General features: G+C 37.0%; 1 protein-coding gene across 1 annotated transcript; it reads right to left on the bottom strand.

Moving 5' to 3' along the window:
- Window positions 1-394: 394 nt before the first annotated feature.
- LOC145792301 (cyclin-D5-1-like) lies at window positions 395-2,588 on the bottom strand. The gene is made up of 5 exons (XM_082873065.1): window positions 2,208-2,588; window positions 2,000-2,086; window positions 1,621-1,918; window positions 1,085-1,209; window positions 395-957 (listed from the first exon to the last, which is right to left on the bottom strand). Exons 1-5 carry the CDS (start codon window positions 2,478-2,480, stop codon window positions 775-777), a joined length of 966 nt encoding a protein of 321 aa, XP_082729191.1. The 5' UTR covers window positions 2,481-2,588; the 3' UTR covers window positions 395-774.
- Window positions 2,589-26,858: the final 24,270 nt, after the last annotated feature.

Here is a 26,858-nt window from a genome sequence, read left to right as displayed (position 1 = left end):
AACAATCAACATAGAAATTTTGTTGGCTTAGAAAAATACAAACCCAGTAGAACAAAGATCTATTCCAGTAAATATTATAATATAATCAACATAGAAAATACTTTCGATTCCACAATGTCTAGGCTTTTCATGAACCAAAGCTAAACTTGAGAGAGAAAAAAAAAAAGAGCTAGCGGGCCTCACTTTAAACGGCGTTCATTCCTAAACATTGAAACAAAATCCAATCACATCCCAACTTTACAAACCTCTTTTGATGGCCAACATGCAACATAGATGCATCAAATCACACCACCACTCCCACAATTCCCCTATTCTCCGGAGTCCTCATTGCTCTCAAAGCTTTTTCAAAGTCAAGAAAGAAACCCATCCCAAGCAAACCCATCATCAAAAGTTGTGGTTCCAAATGTATCTTGTATTAGAAAAGTGAAAATTGAAAGAAGCAAAAACAAATTGAACAAGTGAGCAAAACTAAGAATGATTGTTGTACAATCAGCTTTCAAGTCCTATATCCTATCTTAGGGGCCTCCATTCCACTTTTGTGAGATTTTTTGAGTTGAAATTAGCTTTGCTTTTACTTCCCTTTTTACCTCCTCTGTTTCTCATTTCTTTCACATGTTTGCTGATGAGACAATCAACTCCAAAATCATATCCCAGAAATTTTAACACACTCATTACACCAATAATAATCACTTAATACACCACTGCCAAAGACGTAATCAAAATTCCTCTACCGGCATCACTTCTCATTGGGTATGCTATATATTTTTATCAGAGTCATGGAATGTAAGCCTTTTTCTTTTGAGTTCTAATTGCAGAACTAACCAAAGAATTTTCAAAAACATCAATCTCTCTTGATCGGATCGGCGGGAGGTGAGAGGATATTTTAAACTTGGGTACTATTGTTACTCTCTCCATGTCTAATTCCTGCATTTGATTATAGCAAGAAGACATGTCCTCCTGTAACAAAAAATGCCACCAAATAAATATACAATACTCATTGATTATAATCCACCTACATTTTCTATAGAAAAATAAATATTAGAAATTGACGTCAAGGGAAATGAGGATGAAAATCAAGACTCACAATTTCACTTGGAGAGAAAGCATTGATTGTATTCTCAAAAGCCTGCCTTGTTAGTTTTCGATTCAACGCCACCAATGTTGCAGCCCCAGCTATGACAGACGGTCGATGATCCATTAAATTTACATCTATAAAAAAGATCAAAGACCAATGTAGAAATTAAATGCAAATCAATTCAATAAGATTTGAAGATAAATAAATCTTCACAAAATTTGAAGAGACTTGTGCAAGTCAGTAAAATCACAATTTTGACTTGCAGGACCTCTTTGCATATCTAGATTTTTACAATTACTATCTGTACCAATTGGTATATCAATTAGTGTACCAACATATGCTATAACATTACAATTTCAAAATTATTTACCACACCCATTATACATACTATAAAGACTCAAACTTCTAAAACTACGTTATATTTTCCGTTAGTACATCAATTGATATGGCAATTGGTGCGTATAGATTTATTCTTACCATTTTTATTTATTATTATTTTTTTTTTTTTGGGTTTCGATTGATTTGCAATTCTGTCTAAAATTTACCTCTCATTATAGCCAAAATGAGGTGTACAGTTCTAGAAACCACATTCCTTGGTGGTGGAGAGTGATGGTTCCCAAGGGTTCTGATGAAGTAATGAATGAAAGCAAAAGGAGTGACTGAACTCATTCTCCACTCCAATGTATTCAATACCAAAAGCTCCATTCTCTGAATAACTTTGCTGTCAAAGTTGTATTCCTCCAATTGAAACTCTGAGGGTGATGGTACTCTGTATTCCTCCATCTTCGCTGCCAAAGACAAGCACGCCATTGATAACAATTGCATCGCCCACCACTTGTCACTCTGCTTTTAATTATAATAACCGACAATCAACCAAAAAACTTTAAAATTCATAATCAAAATTGAAATTGAAATCAAACTTACATCAATAGCTCGCCTCGAAAGAAACCGGTCAAAATATGTCATTGCTAAGTAACCTGTTTGAAATCGGAATCCTAACGACGATCTTGTCTGGATTACAGTACACAAAACTGAGTCATATATAATGAAATTAATATTATAGTATAGATAGATATATAGAGAGAGATGGATGCGTAAATGAGAAAGCTTGGATTTGGAAATTGAAACTGACTTTGAGGATCCAAGCGATGGCGTTTAAGCGAGCACATTTGATCCAGTTATCGATGACGATGTGTGAACAATTGTGGGTTTGGAACCCAACATTGATCTCTCTGTCCAGCAACAATTTTATACATTCCTCTTCTTCTTCAGAATTTGAAACAGTGTAATCACTCAAATTAATCAAGGTGTCTTCATCTAAGTCTTCTTCGTCCAAGTGAGGCTCAGTTTCTTGACAGAGGAGCTCGCTGGAGAGAGATGTAGAGCGAGAATGAGAATCCCCCATTGCATTATTGTCTCTTTCTCTCTCTTTCTCGGGAAAACAGAAGGGAATATAGAATACGTATTTATCAACCGCTAAATCCACGATTTGGAGAGAGAAAGTGAGGTTTATTTGACCCCGTTGGGGAGGGAGAGAGAGATGGTGCCCTCCAATTCCAAATATATCGGAGTGTGATATAGATGGAGGCAATTTTTAAGAGAAAATGTTATTGATTTTAAATAATGTATTAAATTTTTTATCAAATTTTTTATATGGGTGTGAGACTCACACAAATATACATGTGTGTGTGGGTCTCATATCTAGGTTAGAGATTTGATAAAAAAAATTTAATACATTATTTGGAGTTCTTAACGGCACTCATTTTTAAGTATGTAAGTGTATATAATATGTATTTGTGTAATTTCTTATAAATAAATGTAAGTTATTTTATAAAATTGTATAAACTTTTATAAATATATGTAAGTTAATTTTAAAAAAAAAATTAAAAATCACAATTTATATACTCTTTCCGTCTCAAAATAATGATCCTTTTTAGGGAATCTAACTTTTTTTGATAGTACAATAATTATACTTTAAAAAAAATAAATTTTCAAAATTATTCATTAATAATATATTTTTTGGAGAATATCAATGCTATAATTGCATTTTTATGTTGTTAATGAATTTAAAATATATATATATATATATAATTTATATTATTTTTGTACTTAATTTTTGAAAAAAAAAATTAATATTTTGAGATAATAAAAAATTAATATTTTAAGGTGAAAAGAGTATATATATATATAAAAATTTATGTAATTTTATAAAATAATTTATATATATTTAAGAGAATTTAAATAAATACATACTTTGTACACTCAAATGTTTTTTTGATAGATGGATGGAGTTTTGTTGATTGATTTGATTGTAGCCAAACAAGTGTGGTGGTTGTGGGTTGAGACTATGAGTCATGTTTTGGAGCCTTGGTGGAAGGTAGTGATGATGGTGAGTAAGGGAATCATGATTTCAATGACTCGTGAGGGTGCTGTTATTGAGGGTTGGTTTGGGATATTTTAAATCAATGTATTTTTTAATTTTTTATAAAAAAAATATAAAAAATAAGAAAAGTAGATATAAAAATAAAAATGAGATGTTAATTGATGTAATCTAAATAAATGTATGTATACAAAAAAAATATGTACTTTTTTAGTGTACGTCAACCACCTACTAAGATTTTGGCTTGTTTTGAAAAATATATTAAAAGTTAATTTTTTAATTTTTTATATTTTTTTAAAAGAATATGTAAAAATATAAAGATGTGATTTGATTTTAAAAAATTTAAAAATTAAAAACATCACTTTTAGTTGAGTTGTCAAAACAAAGCTTTATGAAATTGCCTTCCAACCAATTTTAGTCATTGAATTATTTCGGTTTTATATTTTAAAATACTCATTATTATTATTTTTATTTTTAGATGGGACTCGTAATTATTAATTAAACCCTATAACAATAAACATTTTAAAATTTAATTTCACCAATTTGAATTTGTGAGTATTTTAAGGTAGAGGATTTGCACTCTCCTTTTCTTATTATATGATAAATAAATGTTACACTTAATTCTAAAGGGTTAGCTAAGCAGTAAAAATTTAAAAATAAGATTCAATGTCTCAAATTTGAGTTACTCTAAAAAAGCACTAGGGCCCTGTTTGTTTTGGGAGATAGAATGGAGGGGCTTGATAGTGAGGGGATTGATAGTGAGGGGATTAATAGTGAGGAATTGTTAAATTATTTTTATATAAAATAATAAAACAAATAAAAATATTAAAAAATAAATATTATATTTAAAAAAAATTCCCAATATATAAAAAATAAAAAAAATAAAAAAATTTCTAATCTCCTCACTATTTTTCTAATACCATCTCTACTTTCTCTTTACCAATCCCCCTTCCTCCTCCTTACTAATACCAAGAGATTACTAATCCCCTCCCTATCTCTCAAAACAAACATTCCATTTTCAATCCCTTCCTCACTATCATACCCAATCCCCTCCCCATAACCGCAAACAAACGGGGCCTAGAGGTCTACTTTAATGTACATTTCAGGGCCTCGGGATTTGTCCATGTGTGCAAAAGCTTACTCTAATACCCAATTATAAAAATTTAAAACAAAAATCAATACTATACCCATAATAAATTTGAGTTTATATGAGACGATAAATAACAATATTATGATGAATATCTATTAAAATTTATTTAATATATCATGTGTTATTATTGTATTGATTTAATGAGTCTAGAAAAATATTTGAAGAAAATGTAAGCTTCATAATATTGGGATAAGCTCCTCTCGTGGGCTCTAACTCACTCTATATTTGTTCATATTTTTCTTTTGCGTTCTAACCCAGACACATACAGATGATTCAAATAGTTTACTTTTATAGGCCTCGTAATAAAATTTATTTAAGAAAAAAAATAATTTTATCTAACAACTATAAATATGGGACAAAATGTGATAATTTTTGTGTTTATAGATGTCTGATAAAAACAATTTTTTGCATAGATGACTTTTATTGAAGGGCTTACAAGATAAACGTTTTGACTTATCAATGTAGCTTCAAATTAGAGCTCACAAAAAAAGTATAGATAAATATGGAGAGATGAAGATATAGAGGAGATCTCATCCCCATAATATTAGAAATAAAAAAAAAAGATCCAGAAAATATCACACCTTTTATTTCAAATTATTTGGACAATTGGATACCAATTATTGATTCATTTAGGAATCAATCATAGAAAATGTGTGATTAAATTTAAATGTGATGTTTTAAGAATTTCTCTCTGATGAGTCATTTCACATATCAAAAATAAACATTAAACTATATCAAATTTCGTAGAATAGTGGTAAGTCCAGGTATCGATCTACAAGGACAAACGAGAAATTAAACTAATTTAATTATTAAATTCCTAAATTAATTTCGATAAAAAGATTAAGGGATATCATGACTAAACAAGAATTAAATAAAATTGAGAAATTGAATTGACAATTAAAAGTAGGGTTTGAGATATTGACTTTTGGGAAAATCCTAGGGCAAAAAATCACCACTAACCACATAAATAAGACTTAACATCGGCCATCAATTGCAATCCGGTTTGAACTACCCAATATTTTACAACTACAAGTTTGAAACATTGATCAAAAGGATTGTTGCATTCAACGTACAAGCACGAATCATCCCAAGTAGCACGAGTCGTTGCTCTAAACAATAGTAGCAACACGACCCGTCTCTCGTAGCATGACTCGTTTTATACTTTGAACACAAACATAAAGAAAACTAATGTATGGAAAGCAATAAACAATCACAGAAAATAAAATACTTGAAGAGATAACAAAGAAAATTATTATAAACTTCTAAAACATCCTGTAGACGTCTCCGAACGTCCCAGGAGGGAAATCCCGTTTTGTTCGTTGGGCTCACTACAATTCAACTCAAAAGTCATGGTCCTGTATCTAATCTCGCAGAGTGCAATGCAAGACCGATGAATCATCAAAGAGTCCAAATCTGGCAAATCGTTTTGGAAAACAGATTTTTAGAAAGAAGTGCCAAACATGAACTGCTTTGCCAGATATAGAGTCGCCACCTAAATATTTTATTTTGGGAGAATTTAGGAAACCCTGACTCGTGCCGAAGGCCACGTGTCCGTAATCACCAAAGTTGCCTCGGCTCAGGAACTTGGGTACGATTGGAGAAGGTCACTTCGTGAGCACCCTCGCTTGCCCGATCAAAGATCGGCCTCTATTAACCATGATATCGAGTTTTGAAAACATTATTCATTCTTATTCCGGTTATTAGCCTATATTTACTACGTGATGCGCACAGCATACAAGTATAGACTGGATCGCCTGAATTGGAACAACACATCTCATGTTTGTTTATTTTGAAAATGGTTTGATGGTGCTACCCGCAAGTAGGCTAAGATGTGGATTTGCCACCCTCGGGTGGGCTTAGAAAATATGATGGTTTGCCACTCTCAAGTGGGCTTAAAACTCACAGTCAATGCATTATTCCAATTCAGATAATCCAACCTTCACCCACAGGCATTCAGGCAGGTATATCACATAAGCACATAGCCTCATGGTAGGCATGCTATCATGGCAGTCACTCACACACATGCAAGGATGCTAAAGCATAAACACTTACCGAGTACTCCAAGCTAAAACAGAAGCAATGTTAGGAATCCATGCATGATCCTAACTATGCTGAAATGCCTAATGCAACACATGCAGGAATGCAATTACAATAGGCTCGGCTATTCTAAAGATGGCATGTGAAATGCTACAACTAACAAGTATTCAACTCGGAATTGAAATACAATGCAGTTAGTATGATGCGCCAAGTCCGGTGTATGCAAGACAGATGAATGAATGCAAACATACTATCATAAGTATGCTAATTGAAACATGCCCTAAACTAACCATCATAAGTTGGTAAATAAAATGGAGGAAGACGTGGGGTTGGAAGACATACATCACACACACGCACACTTATTACAACAATTGGCCCTCTCTCGGAAGGTCTGAAAGAATATTACACAACCAAAATAAAAAACGAATTATTACACAATACTAATTACTTAACAAATGAATTAGGTAAGCAAAGTAAACTAGCATGCTATGCTACGTGTAATGGACTGCCTCAGCTCTGTTCCGAATAATGAAGGATGCATGCTCGAGTCGCCTTGTCGGTAAATTCCTTCGCGATGCCTCGCCTCACCCTTGTTTGCAATTGATCTCAGAAACTTGCACAAAGCTTCAGAAGGCTGAAACTCCACCTTGGGAAGGCCACCAACTAGTTATTAGTATGGGAGACCACCTGCCGACCACCCTTTGTGGTGGAGACCAAAGAGGGTGGTCGGCCTGCCAGAAAATCTGGTCGGCCGACCAGTTTCCACCTCTGGTTTCTGGTTTTTCTACAACAAAGGAAAGAGAGAGAAAAGGCAATGTATTTTCAACAAATGTGTGCATGACCACTCTCCCCGTCCTTGCACAAGCTCAATGGAGTGTAGTCCTCGATCCTTATGCCACCAATCACGCATCTCGATGGCCGAGAAGTTGAATTGCACGACTCGATGTGAAATGAATGCACATATAAGCAAGTAAAGCCAACAACTCTATCATGGACAGTCAAGAATGTCGGCGACCGAGAATCGAGGCACGTTTTGTCACTTGGAGTACGAAACGTCTCTCGTTTCCTGTGTTCGGACTAAACCCTACTCCAAACACAAAACAATGAGATGGCATTCACAATGCGACTAACATGCAACCTAGCATACGCAATGCTATGGGCTAAAATGGCATACACAACGCACGTGACATAACATGGCATACACAATGCACTTACGAAGACTATCATGCGCATATGAACTAAATGGCATATACAAATGCAAGATGGACTTACATCAATATGAGTGGACCTCAGCCACACTCACATCAGTGGCCATGTGATAAAAATGAGACAACCGAAATACATGCAAACATGCACGGATGCAAAGAACCGATCCTAAGGCACAAAATGCAACTCTAACAAAGCATGGCAAGGGCTGAAATATGGCATACAAACACACATTTTCCAACTCTGAAACATGATGCACAATGGTCCCGAATCATGCAAATATGTCACCCAATACATGCTAGATGGCTCGAATACCGAAACTAGTGAAGTGCGTTATACTAGAGGTACATAAAGCAATGCACAAATGACCCAACCAGCCCTAAACAATCCCTATGCAAGCCCTAAACAGTGGGAAAATGGTCTAAAATGATGGCTCAACATGCAAAGAAGCGAAACTCATGCAATGGTCCGAAAACGAGGCATTTATGCACAACTCTCAAACGCATTTAAAGAGTGACAAACATGACAATATGGAATACATGTAAGCTCTGAAATATGATGCATAATAGCTGCAAAACATGAACACACCTCAGTATATGAAGGCAATAGACATCAATACTAAAAGCTTGGCATGGATATTGTACTACAAGCATTCAAAATAAGCATCATTCGACCATGAGACCCAAAAACAGAGCTAAGGCAGTCCAAAATATGCACAAGATCAGTTTAAGGCATGGCCAAAAGGTGCTAGAATCAAGGGCCAAAAGATCATGCAATACGAGCTAGTGAACCATGATTTGCACTACAACTATATGAAGCATATGAGGGCTCACCAAACCAGCCAAAAATAGAAGCATGCCATGCTAAATAATGCCCAAAAACTCATGGAAACATGGTCAATGCATGCAAGAATGATGTGTCCCTTTGAAAGGCCAATAAGAGGGCTATTCTACACATGCATAATAGACATACAAAATGGCAAAACGACCTCTGGACAGAGGTTATGATGGCCCTAAAACTCACTAAAAAGGGCCTGAAACATGCTCAAGAAGTGTGCAAATAAAAGCCCCTTTGAAAATCCATGAAGAGGATTACTCTACACATGCAATAAGGACATACAAAATGGCAAAAACAACTCTGGACAGCATTCATGTAGGTCACAAAACTCACAAAAAGTGGCCTGAAACATGGCTTGAAAACATGCAAATAGGGGCTCCTTTGTAAGGCCAAGAAAGCTAGAAAACAAGAGAAGGGGTGAGAGGGTCACCCCTCTCTGATTCTGATGCTCAAAAATACATAATAACCACTGAAAATCGGCAAGATTTTAGTGGTCAAAAAGGCCAACAAAGCTCAACACAAAGGCCCTAATGCATAGCTCAAAACATGATAAAATGAAGCATGCAAGGAGGTAGATGACCCCCAACAGGAAAATGGTCATAAACAAACATGTTTAGAAGATCAAAACAAGACTCTTTTCAGTTTATGACGAAGCCCAAAAATTCTTGCAAATAGAGCTAAACTACGAAGCAAAATAATGTCAAAAAGAGGGAAATGAGTGTTACTCTTGTAGAGAAGAGAACCAGCAGCTTCTGGACCAATGTAGCAAGCTTTCAACCTCTGAAAAATAGCTCCAAGGTGCTTAGAGTGATGGTGGAGGTGTTGTGCTTGGAGGTGTAGGGCAATGGTGCAAGAACAAGGGACTTTTTGAAGGCAATATAGAGAGATAAAGGGAGAGAGGTGTATAAGCTTTAGATACCCAAAAATCTCAACCCTTGCACGTGGAGAGGAGGGTCTCTCTTATAGAAGAAGAGGTCCAAGGCTTCTCTTAGAAGCTTGGAGCAAAGGGGCCAAGCTTCTAAAGGAAGCTAAACCAAAAGGGTCAAGCTTCTTGAGGAAGCTAGACCAAAGGGGTCAAGCTTCCTCAAGAAGCTAAACAAAAGGTCAAGCTTCTCTTAGAAGCTAAGAGTAAAGGACCAAGATTCTTTAAGAAGCCAAAACAAGAGAGTCAAACCTCGGAGGATTGAGCAAATGCCTCCCAGCTGGCACAGTTGGATTGCATTTAGGGAGACCAAAAAGTAGAAGGATGGCCGACCAGTTCAAGTGGTCGGCCGACCAGTTCAAGTGGTCGGCCGACCAGGTTCAAAAGGGTCAAGCTCAAAAGGTGGTCGGCCTACCAGGATTGGTGGTCTCCGAGGTGAATGCAACTCAATGGTGGTATGGGAGACCAGAAATTGTGGCCCAGAAGGGAGGGAGACCAGCTACCTGACAAGAAAACCGGCCGGCGGGAGAAAAGTGGTCTCCAAGGAGAAAAGGTGGTCTCCCACCCTTATAACACCTTCCTAACAATAAAACTAGGGTCTATGCCAAAAATGAACCCACACCGATGCAAAACGAACGTTCGGGGGCCAAAACACGCAGTCGGAGGCCTTAAAAACTGACTGTTAAGCACTGGAAGTGGCGTGCGACCACAAAGGTGGTCTCCCGGGCCACAGTGTCCCTCTAAGGAGAGGAAACAAGGTGTGTGCCAAAAACCGGAGCAAACGGAGGTAGTTAAGCGGTCCCGAACCGAGGCACACGACCGACGACTTCGAAAATCGAAAACTGGTCTCCAAACGTGAAAAATGGCCTATGACCACGAAACGTAGCCTACGGCCACTGAGAGATGGTCTACGAGACCTCTCCCTCCCTTCTGGAAGAGAAAACAGAGAAAACAGGACCTGATTCGCAAACCGAGGCAAGGCACGAAAAGGTTCTGAAGCTTGGAGGCAAGGCTCTCAGCCGAGACTTTGCAACCTCAGAACGAGCACAATATGCAACATCACCGAGCACTCAGTTGGTGACGTTTGAGTCTTAAGGTCGGTCAAAAATGAGGTGTCTACACATCCATATATTTATTCAAACCATTTCACAATCAAAGCCTAAGAAAAATCTCTTACATGGCTAGGGTTTCATCAAAACCCTAGAAATAGTAGTCTAGCCACCAATGTAGGAATGTGGTGGAGGAAGAAACAGCCACCATGGGAGACATTCTTCAAACTTCAAGTTCTTTTTTTCAAACCACAACCTCTCTCTCCCTTTTCTCTGAAATATTTTCGAACCCCTTTTCAGCCTCTTTTTTTTTTTTTTTTTTCTTTTTATTCCAAGCAGAAGAGCCTTAAATTTTCACACATGCAACCCTAGGAGGGCCGCTCGAGCGATGGTGGACCGCACGTGTGGTAGAGCTTGGCCGCATGTGTGGCGTGGTGGCAGGCTCAGACATTTCACTACTCGCACAGACAATCTGCTTTTGCACCGCTTTTTGCTTGAATTTGTATGTTATCGGCCAAATCTATACAAGTGCACAAAACACATCATCTTCACCAAATAAACAAAATTCAAAGACTATAAATATAACTTAAGCGGCTTCAATGTGGTACCTTTTGGCCTACATCACATCTCCCAATTTACATTTTCCAAGTCCCTCGAGCAAAACAATAGGAATTAGAAAAAGAAAATACTTTAAGCCACTTTTGTAAGGATCACGATTGCATTGAGCATATGCAACAAGCCTTTAAACCACAAGATTACCCTAAATGGACGAGTATAGTTTCGTGAGGGTTTCCAGAAATGATATCCACAAACATCAACATATTCACATATGTCCAACAATAATAAGTAATCACACTACTCTAACTATCAATTAACTTATGTGCCAACAACAATGTGATATTAAGAAATGATGAGTCATTGAAGGCACAATGGAGAAGCATGAAGGAATCTATTGAGTAAGAACCACAATTCAGTTAATACAAAAGTTTAGTCCCCTATACTTGTGAATGCTAGTAAACACATCATCAGTGGCCATGGTGTAAAGTGCATTCCCCATAACTAGTTAATTGTCCACTATAATAGCCTAGTGTGACTCACAATAACACCAAACATATATAGAAAAACTAAACTTTTGCAATGAAGATTCTTATAAATTTTTTTTTTTTTTTTTGAAAGACTGTGCAATGTCCTGATCTATTAAGCTTTCCAATCAACCCATGTAACAAGCATTGGGTTAATGATTCTCAAACCAAGCGATTTTAGGGCACTAGGTGTGAAAACACCCTTACCGGCTTAATAACTCGAGCTGAAAAGGCTACGAACCCGAGCAAGTCTTTATTTTTTCTTAACTGTACAATGTCTAGGTCCCTTAAGCTTTCTAATTAACCCATGTAGCAAGTATTGGGCCAATGACTAATAAACCAGACGATTTTAGGGCACTAGGTGTAGAGAAGCCCCTACGGGCCTAATAAAGAGGCTATGAACCCCAACAAGTAAACTTTTTTTTTTTTTTTTTTTTTGAGAATCAAGGCTACTCATTTATTCTTTTCTGCAATAATAGCAATTATCAATGATATACACCAAAGATTAGAATAGAGAGGTCACCGCTATGAAAGTGTGTTTATGTGAATCTAGGCATACTCATGACGAGTGTACTAATACTACAAATACAAACAACTCTCCTAGTACAAACATCACATGCGAGTATTTACCTAATAAATCCTTTTCATACAAGTCCACTATGTTCCCCAATTAACATATGCTTATATCACCACCATACTAGCAAAAAGTGAACATCAAGCGAAGTGGTGCAATCAAGTGCAACAAGTATAAATATGAATTGTTTTTATGAATACCCTCACCCCCCAACTAGAATACAACATTGTCCTCAATGTAAGCAACTGTAAAGTAGATAGTAAAATAAGAGAGAAAGGATCTTACTAGACAACGTAGATGCACATCTAGCAAGGCAAGGACACACTAAACATACACATACACATTTTTTTTATGTGGATTGTACAGTATAAAAAGAAAAGAAAAATAAAATAAAATAAAACAAAGATAAATAAAGAAATAAAACAAAGAAAATAAAATGGATATCACTGATTTGGATTCGGCGGTGAGGGAAAATGCTGCTCAAATAAGGCATACATCAACGTCCAAGTCTTGAATGCCTCATCATGAACCCTAGCGCCAAACTGATCAAACCACTGCTGGCTCGACTTTCGGTATGCGTAGAAGTTAGTTTGCAAAGATGCAACTGACTGCTGATATCCATCAAATGTCGTCTGCAAGTAATCCCGATATACTTGATAGTCTGCCCGGAGATCAATCATAGATTGCTGAATATCGGCTTGATTATCCAAAATAACCTAATATTGCACGCGCGTCATATGAAATGGCGGTGGTGGTGGCCCTGGCGCGGTGGCGGGCTCTGCCGGAACATCATTAGGAATGGTCCGCGAGTAGTGGTTTGGCACCATTGGGTTTTACAATAAAGTGTTGGCATCAAAAGCTGAACCTCAATGGGTTCGAGTGGGTCCCTTGGATTTCTTCCGGCGCCACCAACCCATTGAGTGAGTGTTCGACAACTTGAAGACCGGGGCCTACTGGGCATCTACACCGTCATTGAACCAGCGTATCCTCGCATTGTGCGAGTCTTTTATCAAAACATGTATATCAGTAACGAGGTCCCGGAAGCTCTTCTGTCCATTGTTGATAGGGTGGAATTAGTGGTCACACCAGCTTCCATTGCTGAGGTTCTCCACTATTCCATGGACAATACCAATGCAGAGCAGTTCTTGGTGTTCACTCGGGAACTCACAGTCCTGGCACTGGTGACCGAATTCTATAAGGGGCGGCATGATGATGACAACCACACTATCATCTGTCGGGCTAACTTACCGCACTGCCTCCTCTTCCTTGATGTTGTTTTAAAAAAGAATGTCATCCCTCTAAACTACAAGGAAGAATAGTGAGGGGACTTCTCCATGCCTTGCTCCAATTTGACTTCGGATTTTGGGTCGACATCCCTATTTTGATCTTCAACTAGATGACCTGTATCCTTAATGAAGTCAAGTTGCAATAAACAATAAACTATACCAAATTCTTTAGAATAACAGTAAGTCCAGGTACTGATTCACAGGGACAAACAGGAAACTAAACTAATTTAATGTTTAAATTTCTCAATTAATTTTGATAAAAAAGATTGAGGGATATTATGACTATACGAAAATTAAATGATATTGAGAAATTAAATTGATAATTAAACGTAGGGTTTGAGATATTGATTTTTGGAAAAATCCTAGGGTAAAGAATTCACCACTAACCACATAAAAAAGACTTAACATCAGCAATCAATTGCAATCTAGTTTGAACTACCCAATATTTCACAACTACAAGTTTGAAACATTGATCAAGAGGATTGTTGAATTCAACATACAGACACGAATCATCCCAAGTAGCACAACTCGTTTGCTCTAAACTATAGTAGCAACATGGCTTGTCTTTTGTAGCATGACTCGTCTCATACTTTGAACACAAACACAAAGAAAACTAATGCATGGAAAACATTAAACAATCACAGAAAGTAAAATACTTGACGAGATGAAAAAAAAAATTATTATAAACTTCTAAAACATCCATACATTTATTCAAACCGTTTCACAATCAAAGCCTAAGAAAAATCTCTTTGCATGGCTAGGTGTAGACGTCCCCGAACGCCCCGGGAGGGTGAGTCCCCCCCCCCCGGGTTCTGTTCATGTTAGGCTCACTACAGTTCAGGACTCTCATATTGTCACGGTTCTTAATCTGAACCAAAGAGTCCAAATCCGACAAATCGTTTTGAGAAAAATAGATTTTGAAAGAAGTGCCAAACATGGACTGCTTTGCCAGATACAGAGTCGCCACCTAAATGTTTTATTTTGGGAAAATTTAGGAAACCCTGACTCGTTTGCCTAAGGCCACGTGTCCGTCATCACCAAAGTTGCCTCGGCTCGGGAACTTGGGTACGATTGGGGAAGGTCACTTCGTGAGCACCCCCGCTCGCCCGATCAAAGATCGGCCTCTACTAACCATGATATCTATTTTTGAAAACATTATGCGTTCTTATTCCGGTTATTAGCCTAGATTCACTATGTGATGCGCACCGCATACAAGTATAGACTGGATCGCCTGGATTGGAACAAAACGTTTCATGTTTGTTTGTTTGAAAATGGTTTGATGGTGCTACCCGCAAGTAGGCTAAGACGTGGATTTGCCACCCTCGGGTGGGCTTAGAAAATATGATTTTGCCACCATCTAGTGGGCTTAAAACACACATTTGATGAATTGTTCCAGTCCAAATAACCCAACCTTCACCCACAGGCATTCAGGCAGATATATCACGTAAGCAACTAGCCTCATGGTAAGCATGCTATCATGGCAGTCACTCACACGCATGCAAGGATGCTAAAGCATAAAACTTACCGAGTACTCCAAGCCAAAACAGAAGCTAATTAGAAATCTATGCATGATCCTAATTATACAGAAATGTCTAATGCAACACATGCAAAAGTGCAACTATAGCAGGCTCGGCTATTCTAGACATGGCATATGAAATGCTACAGTTAACATGTATTCAACTTGAATTTGAAAATACAATGCAGTTAGTATGATGCGCCGTGCCCGGTGCATGCAAAACAGATGAATGAATGCAAACATGCTATCATATTGTATGCTAATTGAAACATGCCCTAATCTAACCATCATAAGCGGGTAAATAAAAGGGAGAAAGACGTGGGGTTGAAAGACATACATCACACACACGCACACTTATTACAACATTGCCCTCGCACAAAGGGTCCGAATAAATAATATACAGTCCCAAATGAATAATTACAGTCCAAATATGTACAAAACCCTAATTAATTAAAAAATTAAATTAGAAAAGCAATAAATTGGCATGCAAGCCAGGGACTGCCTCAAATCTGCTCCGGATGATGAATGATGCATGCTCCGGTTGCCTTTGTCGGAAAACCCCTTGTGATGCCCCGGTTTGCCTCTGTTTGCAATTGTTCTTGGAATGCGTGCCAAGCTCCGGAAGGCTGCCGATTTCTGATTTGCTGCAACAGAGAGCAACAAAGGGGCATGGCAAAGTATTTTCACATATGTATGCATGACTACTCTTCGGGGAGTGTAGTCCTCGATCCTCGTGCCACCAATCACGCATATCGATGCATGATGGCCGAGGGGTCGAATTGCACGACTCAATATGAAATGAATGCACATAAAAACACAACAAGGCCTAAACTCCATCAAGGATAATCCGGAGTGTCGGTAACTGGGAATTGAGACACGTTCCGTCACTCGAAGTACGAAACGTCCCTCGTTTCCCGTGCTCGGGCTAACTCCTATCCCAAGAACAATGCAATATGCATGACATGCATGAATGCAACTAATATACAACCTAGCATGCACAATGCTATGAGATGGCATACACAATGCACGAGGTAACATGGCATATACAATGCTCTAACATATAACCTAGCATACGCAATGCTATGAAATGAAATGGCATACGCAATGCATAATGGACTTACACTAACATGAGTGGACCTCAGCCACACTCACATCAGTAGCCATTAGATGAAGAATGAGACTCTCGAAATACGTGCACGCATGCACGCAAACCGAGGACCAAACTTAAGGCAACAAATGCCACTCTACCAAAGCATGGCAAGGCATGGAATATGGTATGCAAACATGCGAATTTCAGCGCTGAAATATGCTACAAAACAGCCCCGAAACATGGAAACATGGCACCCGATGCATGGAATGAAACCCGAAATTCGAAACTAGGCACATAGAATGACTTACAGCTATACAAAGCATGCATTATTTGATCATGAAGCATGAAGACAGATGCAAGACATTTCCAAAACATGCATATTTCTAGTTTATAACAAGTCCTAAAAAATGAACACAAATAGGGCTAACCTATCATGCAAAAATGGCCCCAAAATAGAGATTAAACACAAAGGGACAGCAGCTGGCCCCAAATGGCAAAGAGCCCTTCAACAAAGTTGAAGAGAGGCTCAAAACAGGGCACTTTATAGTTTACATCAAGCCACGAAAATAATCAAAAATAAGGCCAAACTACTATGCAAGAAAAGGCCTAAAAGAGGGGTAAAGAGACAAGTGGCAGCTACTGTTCTCAAACAGAGGAGATCCCTTCAACAATGTTGAAAAGGGGCTCAAAAAAAGATATTTCACAGTTTATGGAAAGGTCCAAAACATCTCACAAATAGGCCTAAAATACTATGCAAAAATTGGCCTAAAAGAGAGATAAAGAAGCAAGTGATAGCAGGAGGCCTCAAACAGAGGAGAGCCCTTCAACAATGTTGAAAAGAGGCTAAAAAAAAGTTATTTTACAGTTTATGGAAAAGTCCAAAGCAACTCACAAATAGGCCTAAAATACTATGCAAAAATTGGCCTAAAAGAGAGTTTAAACACAAAGGGTGAGGAGGGGACCTCAAACAAAGAAAGACCCTTAATCAAACATGGAGATGAGCACAAAATATGACTATTTACAATTTGGGTCGGAGCCCAAAAATGCTAGCAAGTATGGCTTAGATACAAAGCAAAATAAGGCACAAAAGAGAGAAAATGGGACTCACCCTTGTAGACCAATGGACCAGCAGCTCTTGGACCAATTTTGGGAGCTCTTCACCTCTGGAAAGCAGCCTCAAGTTGCTGGAATGGAGGATGGAGGCCTTGTGCTATGAGGTGTAGGGTAAATGGTATAGGATTAAGGGTGTTTTGGTGCTTGGAGTAGAGAGAGAGGGAGATTTAATGCAAGAGCTCCAAACCAATTCTTGTAACCTTTCAAAATGCAGCTGGAGGTGCTGGTTATATAGGCAAAGGAATGGAGAAAAGGGGGGGAAAATCAAATTCAAGTTTCCCCTCCAAAAGACCCCCCCATCGGATACAGGATCTGGGGGGAAACAAAGGGTGCAGCTGTAAGTAACCAAGTGAGAGGATCACGGCCGACCAGGTTCAGAAGGTTCAGGGGGTCGGCCGACCACCTCCCATGGCCGGCCGACCAAGGGTCAAAAAGGTCAAGCCCAATTACTGGTCGGCCACCTCAAAAAGGTGGCCTCCCATGTGTGCACAACATAACTATGTGGTTGAAACCCAGAAAAAGTGAACCAGGAGAGAGAAAAGACCATTTTTTAGAGGGGGTCAAAAGGGGCAGGCACAATTACTGGTCGGCCACCAAATATTGGTGGCCTCCCAGGTGTGTACATCACAAATATGGGGTTTAGGGTTCAAGAAAGTGGCCCCGGGATGGTCAACATTGGCTTTCAAGTGAGGAAAACAAGCGTTGGAGAGTGATGAAGGAATAAAGCTGGCTTTTCAGAACAATTGCTGGCCTCCCACCCTCCTACAAGCTTCCTAACTATGAAAATAAGGTCTCCACCAAAAAAGAACCAAAACGGATGCAAAACGGAGGTTCGAGGACCGAAACGCGCGGCCTGGGGCCCCGAAAATGGGCTGTTAAGCACCGAAGGTGGCGTTCGACCACGAAGTTGGTCTCTCGGGCCACAGTGTTCCTCAAAAGGGAGTAAATAAGGTGTATGCCAAAAATCGGAGCAAACGGAGGTGGTTAGGCGGTCTCGAACCGAGGCACACGGCCGTCGGTTCCGAAAAATCGGAAACCGGGCTCCAAACGGGAAAAATGGCCTACGACCACGAAACGTAGCCTACGGCCACTGAGAGATGATCTACGAGACCTCTCCCTCCCTTCGGGAAGAGAAAACAGAGAAAACGGAGCCTGGTTCGCAAACCAAGGCGAGGCACGAAAGAGTCCGGAAGTCCAGAGGCAAGGCTTGCAGCCGGGACTCTAAAACTTCTGAACGAGCGCAAAATGCAATATCACCGAGCGTTCAATCAGTGACGTCTGAGTCTTAGGGTCGGTCAAAAATGGGGTGTCTACACTAGGGTTTCATCAAAACTCTAAAAATAGTAGCCTAGCCACTCCTAGAGGAGTGGAAAGAGGTGGAGGAAGAAGAAACCACAATGGGGGACATTCTTCAAACTTCAAGTTCTTTTTTTCAAACCCTAGCCTCTTTCTCCCTTTTCTCTAAAATATTTTCAAACCCCTTTTCAGCCTCTCTTTTTTTTTTTTTTTTTTTTTTTATCCACAATAGAAGAGCCTTAAATTTTCACGCAAGCAACCCTAGGTGGGCTACTCGAGCGCCCATGTGGGCCGCTCGAGCGGTGGTGGGCCACACGTGCGGTGGAGCTTGGCCGCACATGCGGTGAGGTGGCAGGTTCTGGCTTTTCACTACTTGCATGGATAATCTGCTTTTGCGTCACTTTTTGTTTGAATTTCCATGTTGTCGGCCAAATCTGTACAAAACACATCATCTCCACCAAATAAACAAAATTCAAAGATTATCAATGTAATTTAAGTGGCCTCAATGTGGTACTTTTCCGCCCACATCACTCTCATAACTCTAATATCATGTTTGTTTGCACAAATATGGTCTTAGAATTGGATTAATTTAACAAAATGTATAATATGATGTTTCATTAAAAAACTAGGATCAAAACTAATAGTTCATCCAAATATAATATCTGAATACACGGTATCGGCTTTGGCCCAAAGCCGGTAAAGTCGCCGCTTTGGGCCTCCAAAAATTGAGCAATAAAAAAGTTCTAATATTTTTTAACTTATAATAGTCCATAAAAAAATTTCACCTGAATTTGAAAAGCCCAATAAAATCTAGTGAAAATTCAAAACTAATAGTTGGTCGGTGTAGTGAATTATTTAAAATAAATGGATGATTGTTTGATATGGTGAATTACTTTATGTTAATAGATGGTTGTTTCTCAAATACATAAATTGCACATAAAACACGATTAATTATACCAGTTACAGTTGTTTCTGGGGAAATAAACTTTTTAAATTTAAGATTGATTAAATTTTTCTTCAGTCAACTATCTGATAAGAAAGATTGAATGTATTATTAATTTAATTAATTAAAAAAGATTAGTTAATAAGTTGAATTATGTTTGATTAGCAATTTTGTAATTAAAAATACGAGAAGGTTGATGTTCAAGTATACAGTTTGTTCACTTTTTATTTAGTATTTTCAGTTTCAATTATTTTAATTATTTTTATTTATTGTATTTTTTTATATTTAAATAATTATATATATGATCAAAATTTGAATACATAATCTTTTTATTACATTTAAAAAAAATATATATATGAGAGATCCTATATCAAGTGTTCGCTTTGAACTACCAAAATGTCAGAGCCATCCCTGTCTATTCATAAAGAAGACTAGCGAATCCTAAGAATGGAGGTGAGGTACAAAATAAATGAGTAAGAAGAGGTTTAAATTATGGGGAATTTTTTTGAAGGTCCTTAGCATTAAGATTTTATAGCATAAAGGACATGTAATATTTTCATAGTGGTTGGGATCCTTTAACATTTTTTCAGAAATATTTCGATCTAGAGAAATTTCAAAACATAGAGAAATTTGTGTTTTGAAATTTTTATGGTTTAAAATTTATTTAATTTGCTATGTATATATGTATTTGTAGAGAGATGAGAAGACAAGGAAGTTGATCTTAGATCTAACCAACGTGAGTCTCCACTCTCCTTCACCTTCACTTTAAGGGTAAAACTTCTAAAGAGAGTGAGAGAAAGAGAAGCATATTATTCTGTGTATTTTCTCAAAGGACTTCTTGAATTCAAATCCACCAACATCTCCATTGCTATAAAAAAAACCTTCGAATCTCTCGGTTCAATTATAATATCATCAACTTGGAATCTCTTGGTTCAGTTACAATATCATCAACTTCGTGATTTACATCAACACTCAATCCATCGAAATCAGAATCGATTGATGATGCTTGTATTGAAAAGCTCAATTTCGAACCAAAATTCACATTCTTCACAGAACTCTCAAACCCTAATGATGTTGCTGAGGTTGTGGCATCACCACATTCGGATTGTTCCGATTGCGCTTGATTTGGTTAGTGGTGAGGATCTTAAGTTACAAAATAAAATATTGTGGATCTCTTCTACTATCAAAAGTTAAAGAGGGATGTTAGACTAATTTTTTCTTAAATTAATTAGTTAAATTATTAAAAAAAAAAAAAGATTTTGTAATCCCTTGTAATATTGAGTTAATTCGAACATAAAATAGGATATTCAATCTAAAATGATTGATAATCTCATGACCAACCATTCTATGAATGCTAAATATGACTTGAATATTATTGTGCTCAACTTACCGTGCCATTGTTTATGAAAAAGGATGTGTACTTGATTTTTTGCCCAATATATAGGGGTGAGTATGGTTTGATTTTATTCAATTTTGATTGAATAAATCAAAATCAAATCATTATGTACGGTTTCATAAAATTAGGGACTAAACTAAATGAGGAAAATCTGAGAATCAAACAAAACCGGATCATGAAAACGGAGTTCAGTTAGATTTGGAACTATGATTTTCATGAACTTTGCTATCATTAATAATATAACCACAACTTGCTCAAAGAACAAATAATATATCATTGTTTTACAAACAAAATTGTTTAAATGATTCTTTATAACTAATTCTACTATTATACAATAACACTTATAAATGAAGAGTTGATAACTTACAAATATATTTATAATACTAATAAAATACTTTGAATGTGCACCATAAATAATAAATTATGTAAATCTAAATAGTCCGATTTAATTCCAAATCGAAATCGTATCTATGAAATCCTGAATCGAATCATGAAATATGATTTAGCTATTTTAAAAATCAAGAGCAACTATGAATTGAAAGAATCAAGCTAAACAATTTTATTTGATCTAAATCATTTAAAATATTTACTCACCCCTATTAATACGTGCCTAATAAAAAATTAAAATCATCTAACATTTGCTATGTTATCGAAAAATGAAAACTTTCACAGTGGCGTGTGCAGAGCATCGACCAACGAGAGATAGATGTAGGGTTTGGCACACCGCTGGTGGAAAGTGGTGTGATAGCGCACTGGTATTGTGGTTGGACAGCGTTTGGGCCCACAAAAAGGCCCAACCAAAACCGATCTGATGAAGTTTGCGATACTGATCAAAAAAATTATAAGAAAAAAAATGGACTTTTTGTGATGAAACAAAAAATTATCTAATAGATCAAGAAAATCATATGTCTCTATGTACGTCTAATGATATGTTGTATTTTATTTACCATCCCTTTATAATTAAAGTCATATTTTTATTTAATCCTCTACCATTAATTGAGCACACAATCAATATAAATTTTCCAAAAAATAAGATAATTATTCTTTCAAAACTTATTTTATTTTTCTTTTTTTTTTAAAAATAGAAAATATTTTACAAAAATAAAAAGGATATTTTTAAAATTTAAAAATATTATTTCATCTTAAAAAAAAAGAAAAGAAAAAAGAAATCATATAAATATTTTTTCAATTTATTCATCAAACTAGTTTTAATTTAAAAAGAAAAAAAAACAAAACATAAATTAAAAACCAAACAAAACAAGGTGTTCTTTTCAGAGGTGCAATTTAGGCGGATTCAAGCCGGTTGAGAAATTAGTCTAACACGAGTTGTGTTAAGGGTTGTCTAGGCCCGTCTAAGCCCAACTGCAACCCGAAATTGTCTGTCTAGGCCCGACCTAAGTAGTGCCCGAATTGTTAGAGTTTCCCAAAATTTTACATAAATTTGACTCTTTTTTTTTTTAAATTGATTAATTTGTTAAAATTAGACTTTATCAACATTTTTTTAGTAACATCATTAATAATTTTATTAAAACAATAATTTATATAATGTGAGAGAGACAAGAAATAAGAATTGAAGAATTGATGTGCTATTGCAACACTTTGCAATATCTAAGTGAGAAAAGAAAAGGTAAAATTTCAACCTACAAAGCCTTACAAAATAAGACATAATTGTTGACAATTCAAATTTTGTCACTTGTCTAATTGGACACAAGTCAAGATTACATGGCTGTCAAATCAAATATTTTAACATGTTAAAAATGATGCAGTTTCAAGATGATAAGCCAGTTTCACGATGATGAGCCTTTAGTAATTAAATAAAGTCACTTGTCACATTAATGTAGTCAAATTAATAAAATTATAGCCTACTATTGAAGTGATATTTTGACATTTATCTTTAAATAAGTTAAAGAAGTTAAAGTTTGTTAAGACTCTCATCCACCCACCCTGATAAATAGGAGTGATCCTACCATTCTACCTACACAAATCAAGTTGTAATGACAAAAAAATTATTTCAAGCAAGAGAGAGGTTTATTAGATTCATATTGAAAAAAATAGTTTTATAGTAACTTTAATGTGAAATTAAAGCAGGTCTCAACCTCTAGTTGAGATGGGATCAAATAGGTTTAAATTATTTGTAATGAGATCTTTATACCACAAAAAGAATGACGAAAAAATATTAAGTATTGAATAAAAAATTGTCTCATAAAGTTGGCCTCATGAATGAAGTATTGTGAATAGTGTATAACTACATATACCACATTCATTGTAGAGAAATCATTGATGGATATTTAAATCTCAAGTTTTGAATAAGGGCATGAGCTCTTTGGGACATTTAAATTTTCTGAAGGAAGAGAGTTATGGATGCTTCAAGGATGGACTTGGGTCAAAACTATGGTCCAAATTAGTTATGCAAAAATTGCTACATGCGTGTATGCTGCCCGCCCGAACCGAACCGGTCTGGGTCTGTGGTTCGTGATCTGTAGATCTTAGAATGGGATAGGTTTGGGCTGTGCCAGATTAGTGGTAATCTTTTTGGGCTAAAGATTGGTGGTAATCTTTTTGGGCTAAGTCTATGTTGTAGTTGCATATATACAAACATGTCTATATTGTGTGTAACCTCTATATTTAAGATGGTGATTTACATCATCAGTTTTGCAGAAATTGAATTTTGCATTTGTTGTAGAAAGGCTCCTCCTCACTCCTCTATTGTGTATAAAATGAGATCATCCTCTTTAATTGGAGTATAGAATTTTGGCTCTCATAATATACAGTTAGTCTGCTTCTATAATCTTCTTCCTGTGTGAGAGAGTTGTGCTATTGTCAGTTCGCCGGAACTAAACAAAAGGTGTTTCTTCGTTAGCGGGTTCTAACCGTCGTATCTTGAAAGACAGATATTGACATACCTCCAGCACTCACGGTGAGGCGGCGAATCTGTTTTAAGAATACTATAACATCACACAGGTTTGGTTTGCTTCATTTTACTATTTTATTTTAGTATTTTATTTTGTTGAATATTTATATTAATCAAGTTATATGATTTAATCCCATGATTTCTTATTCTGTAAATTAATTTAATTAAATATGAATCTATTTATTTTATTTAAATACATAATTTGCAAAATAATTTTAAAACAGATTTATATGTTTCTCATAAAATTAGATAAATAAATTCATATATATAATAGATTAATTCATTTCATCATCTTCGTGGTTTGCTTCTGTTAGTAAGATTCATAGGAAATTGCTTTCCCTTAGAATTGCATTCTACTGCTAGCATTCAATAAAGGGAAAAACAGAACCTGTTTGGTTTCCGAACCCGTAGAATTTGTAGCATGCATAAGACCACTGTTACATGTATATGAAATTCTTGATTAGATAGTCAATGTATTTATATAAATTGGTTGCAGTTCCAGTTTTTCTAAATGTTTAAAAACGTCTCTTGGAGTTTATATTAGAATTTCTAATATACATATATTTGAAGTAAATTAATATAGTTTTCATGCTGTTTGGCTCTGGTACTAATTGTATAAGTTTATGTGTATGATTTCCAGTTTAATAAGTTTATAACATAAACTGCATGCTCATTATTTGGTTCCAATATTACTTTCGAATATAGTTTAATTTTATAAGCATGATTCCTAATTTCCTGTGATAATTTGCATGTTCCTTTATTTTATAATTTTATGATATAATTTCCATGCTCATGGAGTTCTAAATTTTTTTAGTTAAAGATAACATGCTAAATGTGTTCTACTTTCTAGTATAATATATGCGGTTAAAAATCGAACCACTTAGGCTGCGATGGTGGCGCGGCGGAGATAGCTTGATTCTTGACTTGAAAAACACTTAGATAAAGGTAAGGGGGATAGTTGGAGCAGCCTGGGGACCCTCCGATGCCTAAGGTAGTGACAGAGGCAGGTAAAGGTGCAGGATTATCTTAATAGGGTTCATGTAGAAGTGTTTTCATACCTCCATTGTATTGATTGCTTCTCCTTTTATATCTTGCTCCTACTAATCATTGTGGGCTGTTAGGCTTCCCCTCACTCCTTACGTCAACCCCCTTTCCTTAGGGATTATGTTCTACCAGGTACGGATTTCTAGGAGTTGGTTGAGCGTAAAATAAAGTGATGTGGGTTGGCTGGGTCTGTGCCCTTCTTGGGCGTGCTTTCTGCCGCATTTCTCGTGTCCTAAAACTTCTTTGGCCTAGTCTGGTCTTGAGCTGCCAGGCCAGACTCAAACTATCCTGGGTTGACCTTTCATTTTAGCAATGCTGCTTTCCTGTTGCCAGCCAAGAATTCCAGTCCTGCCTTATGTTGATTCGTTTTTGCCTCCCATAATTGCCCCTCAACTTTGTCTTCTTTTTCTTTCTAGGTTGAAAAAGGAGTTAGAGTTTTGATTACAACTGCTGGGGTTTTTGCCCGTAATCCTAGGGCTTTGTGCCTATCGTTTCAATTTTCAAATAGTATGATGTCCCTTCGCCTGTCGCACCGCCTCTGTCCAAGGACATATGGCCTTACGCCAGAAGTCCCAAACCAACACATCTATCATACGAAGCGATTGGTATGTCTATTCAAAATTATTACTAGCACTATAAATTTCCCACCAAAGTCCCTCCTTTCTCAATATTCACCAATTCCTTATGGAAAAAAGTAAGAGAGAAGATTTCAATTATAGCGCTTTTAGTCCAACAATTTTCTATTTCGATCTTCCTTTGGTTGTCTTGTAAGTCCCCCTCTTTCTCTCCCATTTCTGGATTTTTGTTCCTTTTCTGGTCTCATAGGCAAGTATCGCATCTTTTTAGAATCCCATTCCTCATTGGCCACCTTTCGCGAGCAATTTGGCATTCTAGATGATGTCCATATTCATTTGCGGAAGGATATTGACAACCTTGAGGGTGGCCCAGATTACACTTGCTAGCCCTGTCGCCATTACTGAGGGAGGAGTAAGGTTTCTCCTAAACCCACTTTTGAGAGAGTGCATGTGTTCTTGGTTTCTTGCCCTCATTCAACTCTCTACTAACATTTATAGTTGTGAATGGAGTTTTTGAGTTAAACCAAACCCAGGGCACCCACCTTGGTCAGATGGAGATTCTGTCCATTTATGTTCTTACGGCCTAAAAATGCCAAGGCCCCAACGTGGGCCTTAAGTATTATTTGAGGCCAAAAAGTGCCTCAAAGAAACTCATCACCCATCTTTTTGAAACCAACAAGGACCTAGAGGAGAGTATTGTGATGATTTGTGGTAACTGGGAATTTGAGAGATCTCCTCATACCAAGCCTGTACCCGGAGCCTTATTTGAGGCCAAAAAGTGCCTCAAAGAAACTCATCACTCTTCTTTCTGAAACCAACAAGGACCCAGAGGAGGATATTGTGAAAATTTCTGGAACTGGGAATTTGAGAGCTCTCCTCATACCAAGCCTGTACCCAGAGCCTTCGGAAGAGCAAGTCCTTTCCATTCTATATTCCTTATTTTTCCTTTGAATTTGTATGGTTGACTTGTTCTTTAACTGTTCATTCTCTTTCTGCCAAATCCCAACACCAACATGGTGAAGCACCTTCGTAAATACGTCGTTCCTCAAGAGGAATTGGAGAAGATCTGGAACCTTCCTAAAGAGGAGAAGTTTGCTCCTAAACTTCTAGGTTTTGAATCCTCTACATCCTATCTAAAAGACGAAAAACGGTCGTCCCAAGCTTCTTTAGAACAACAGGAAAGCTCCACTAGTGGTCTTGCTAAAAGAATTTTTGTCATCAACCTTACTGACCCATCCATGGATGTAGAGGCTGAGGACTTGGTTGCCACCCTCGCACGACGTTCTTCAAGAATTGTGAAAACCACTACCCCTCCCTCCATTACGAAGAAGAGGAAATTACAAAAAGGAATAGAACTCATGATGGTGAAACATAAA

The sequence above is a fragment of the Camellia sinensis genome, chromosome 6 (assembly GCF_055761805.1).
Source record: "Camellia sinensis isolate YWXY chromosome 6, ASM5576180v1, whole genome shotgun sequence".
Taxonomy (NCBI): Eukaryota; Viridiplantae; Streptophyta; class Magnoliopsida; order Ericales; family Theaceae; genus Camellia; species Camellia sinensis.
Note: the sequence above shows the minus strand (reverse complement) of the source record. Positions and strands in the feature narration are given on the sequence as shown.

Excerpts from the sequence above, each read along its gene's own strand:
- LOC145792301 (XM_082873065.1), bottom strand. The coding sequence starts at position 2,480 with ATGGGGGATTCTCATTCTCGCTCTACATCTCTCTCCAGCGAGCTCCTC. Across the intron at positions 1,210-1,620 it reads CATTTTGGCTATAATGAGAG|ATGTAAATTTAATGGATCAT; the intron begins GTAAATTTTAGA and ends TCTTTTTTATAG. Across the intron at positions 958-1,084 it reads CTTTCTCTCCAAGTGAAATT|GAGGACATGTCTTCTTGCTA; the intron begins GTGAGTCTTGAT and ends TTTTTGTTACAG.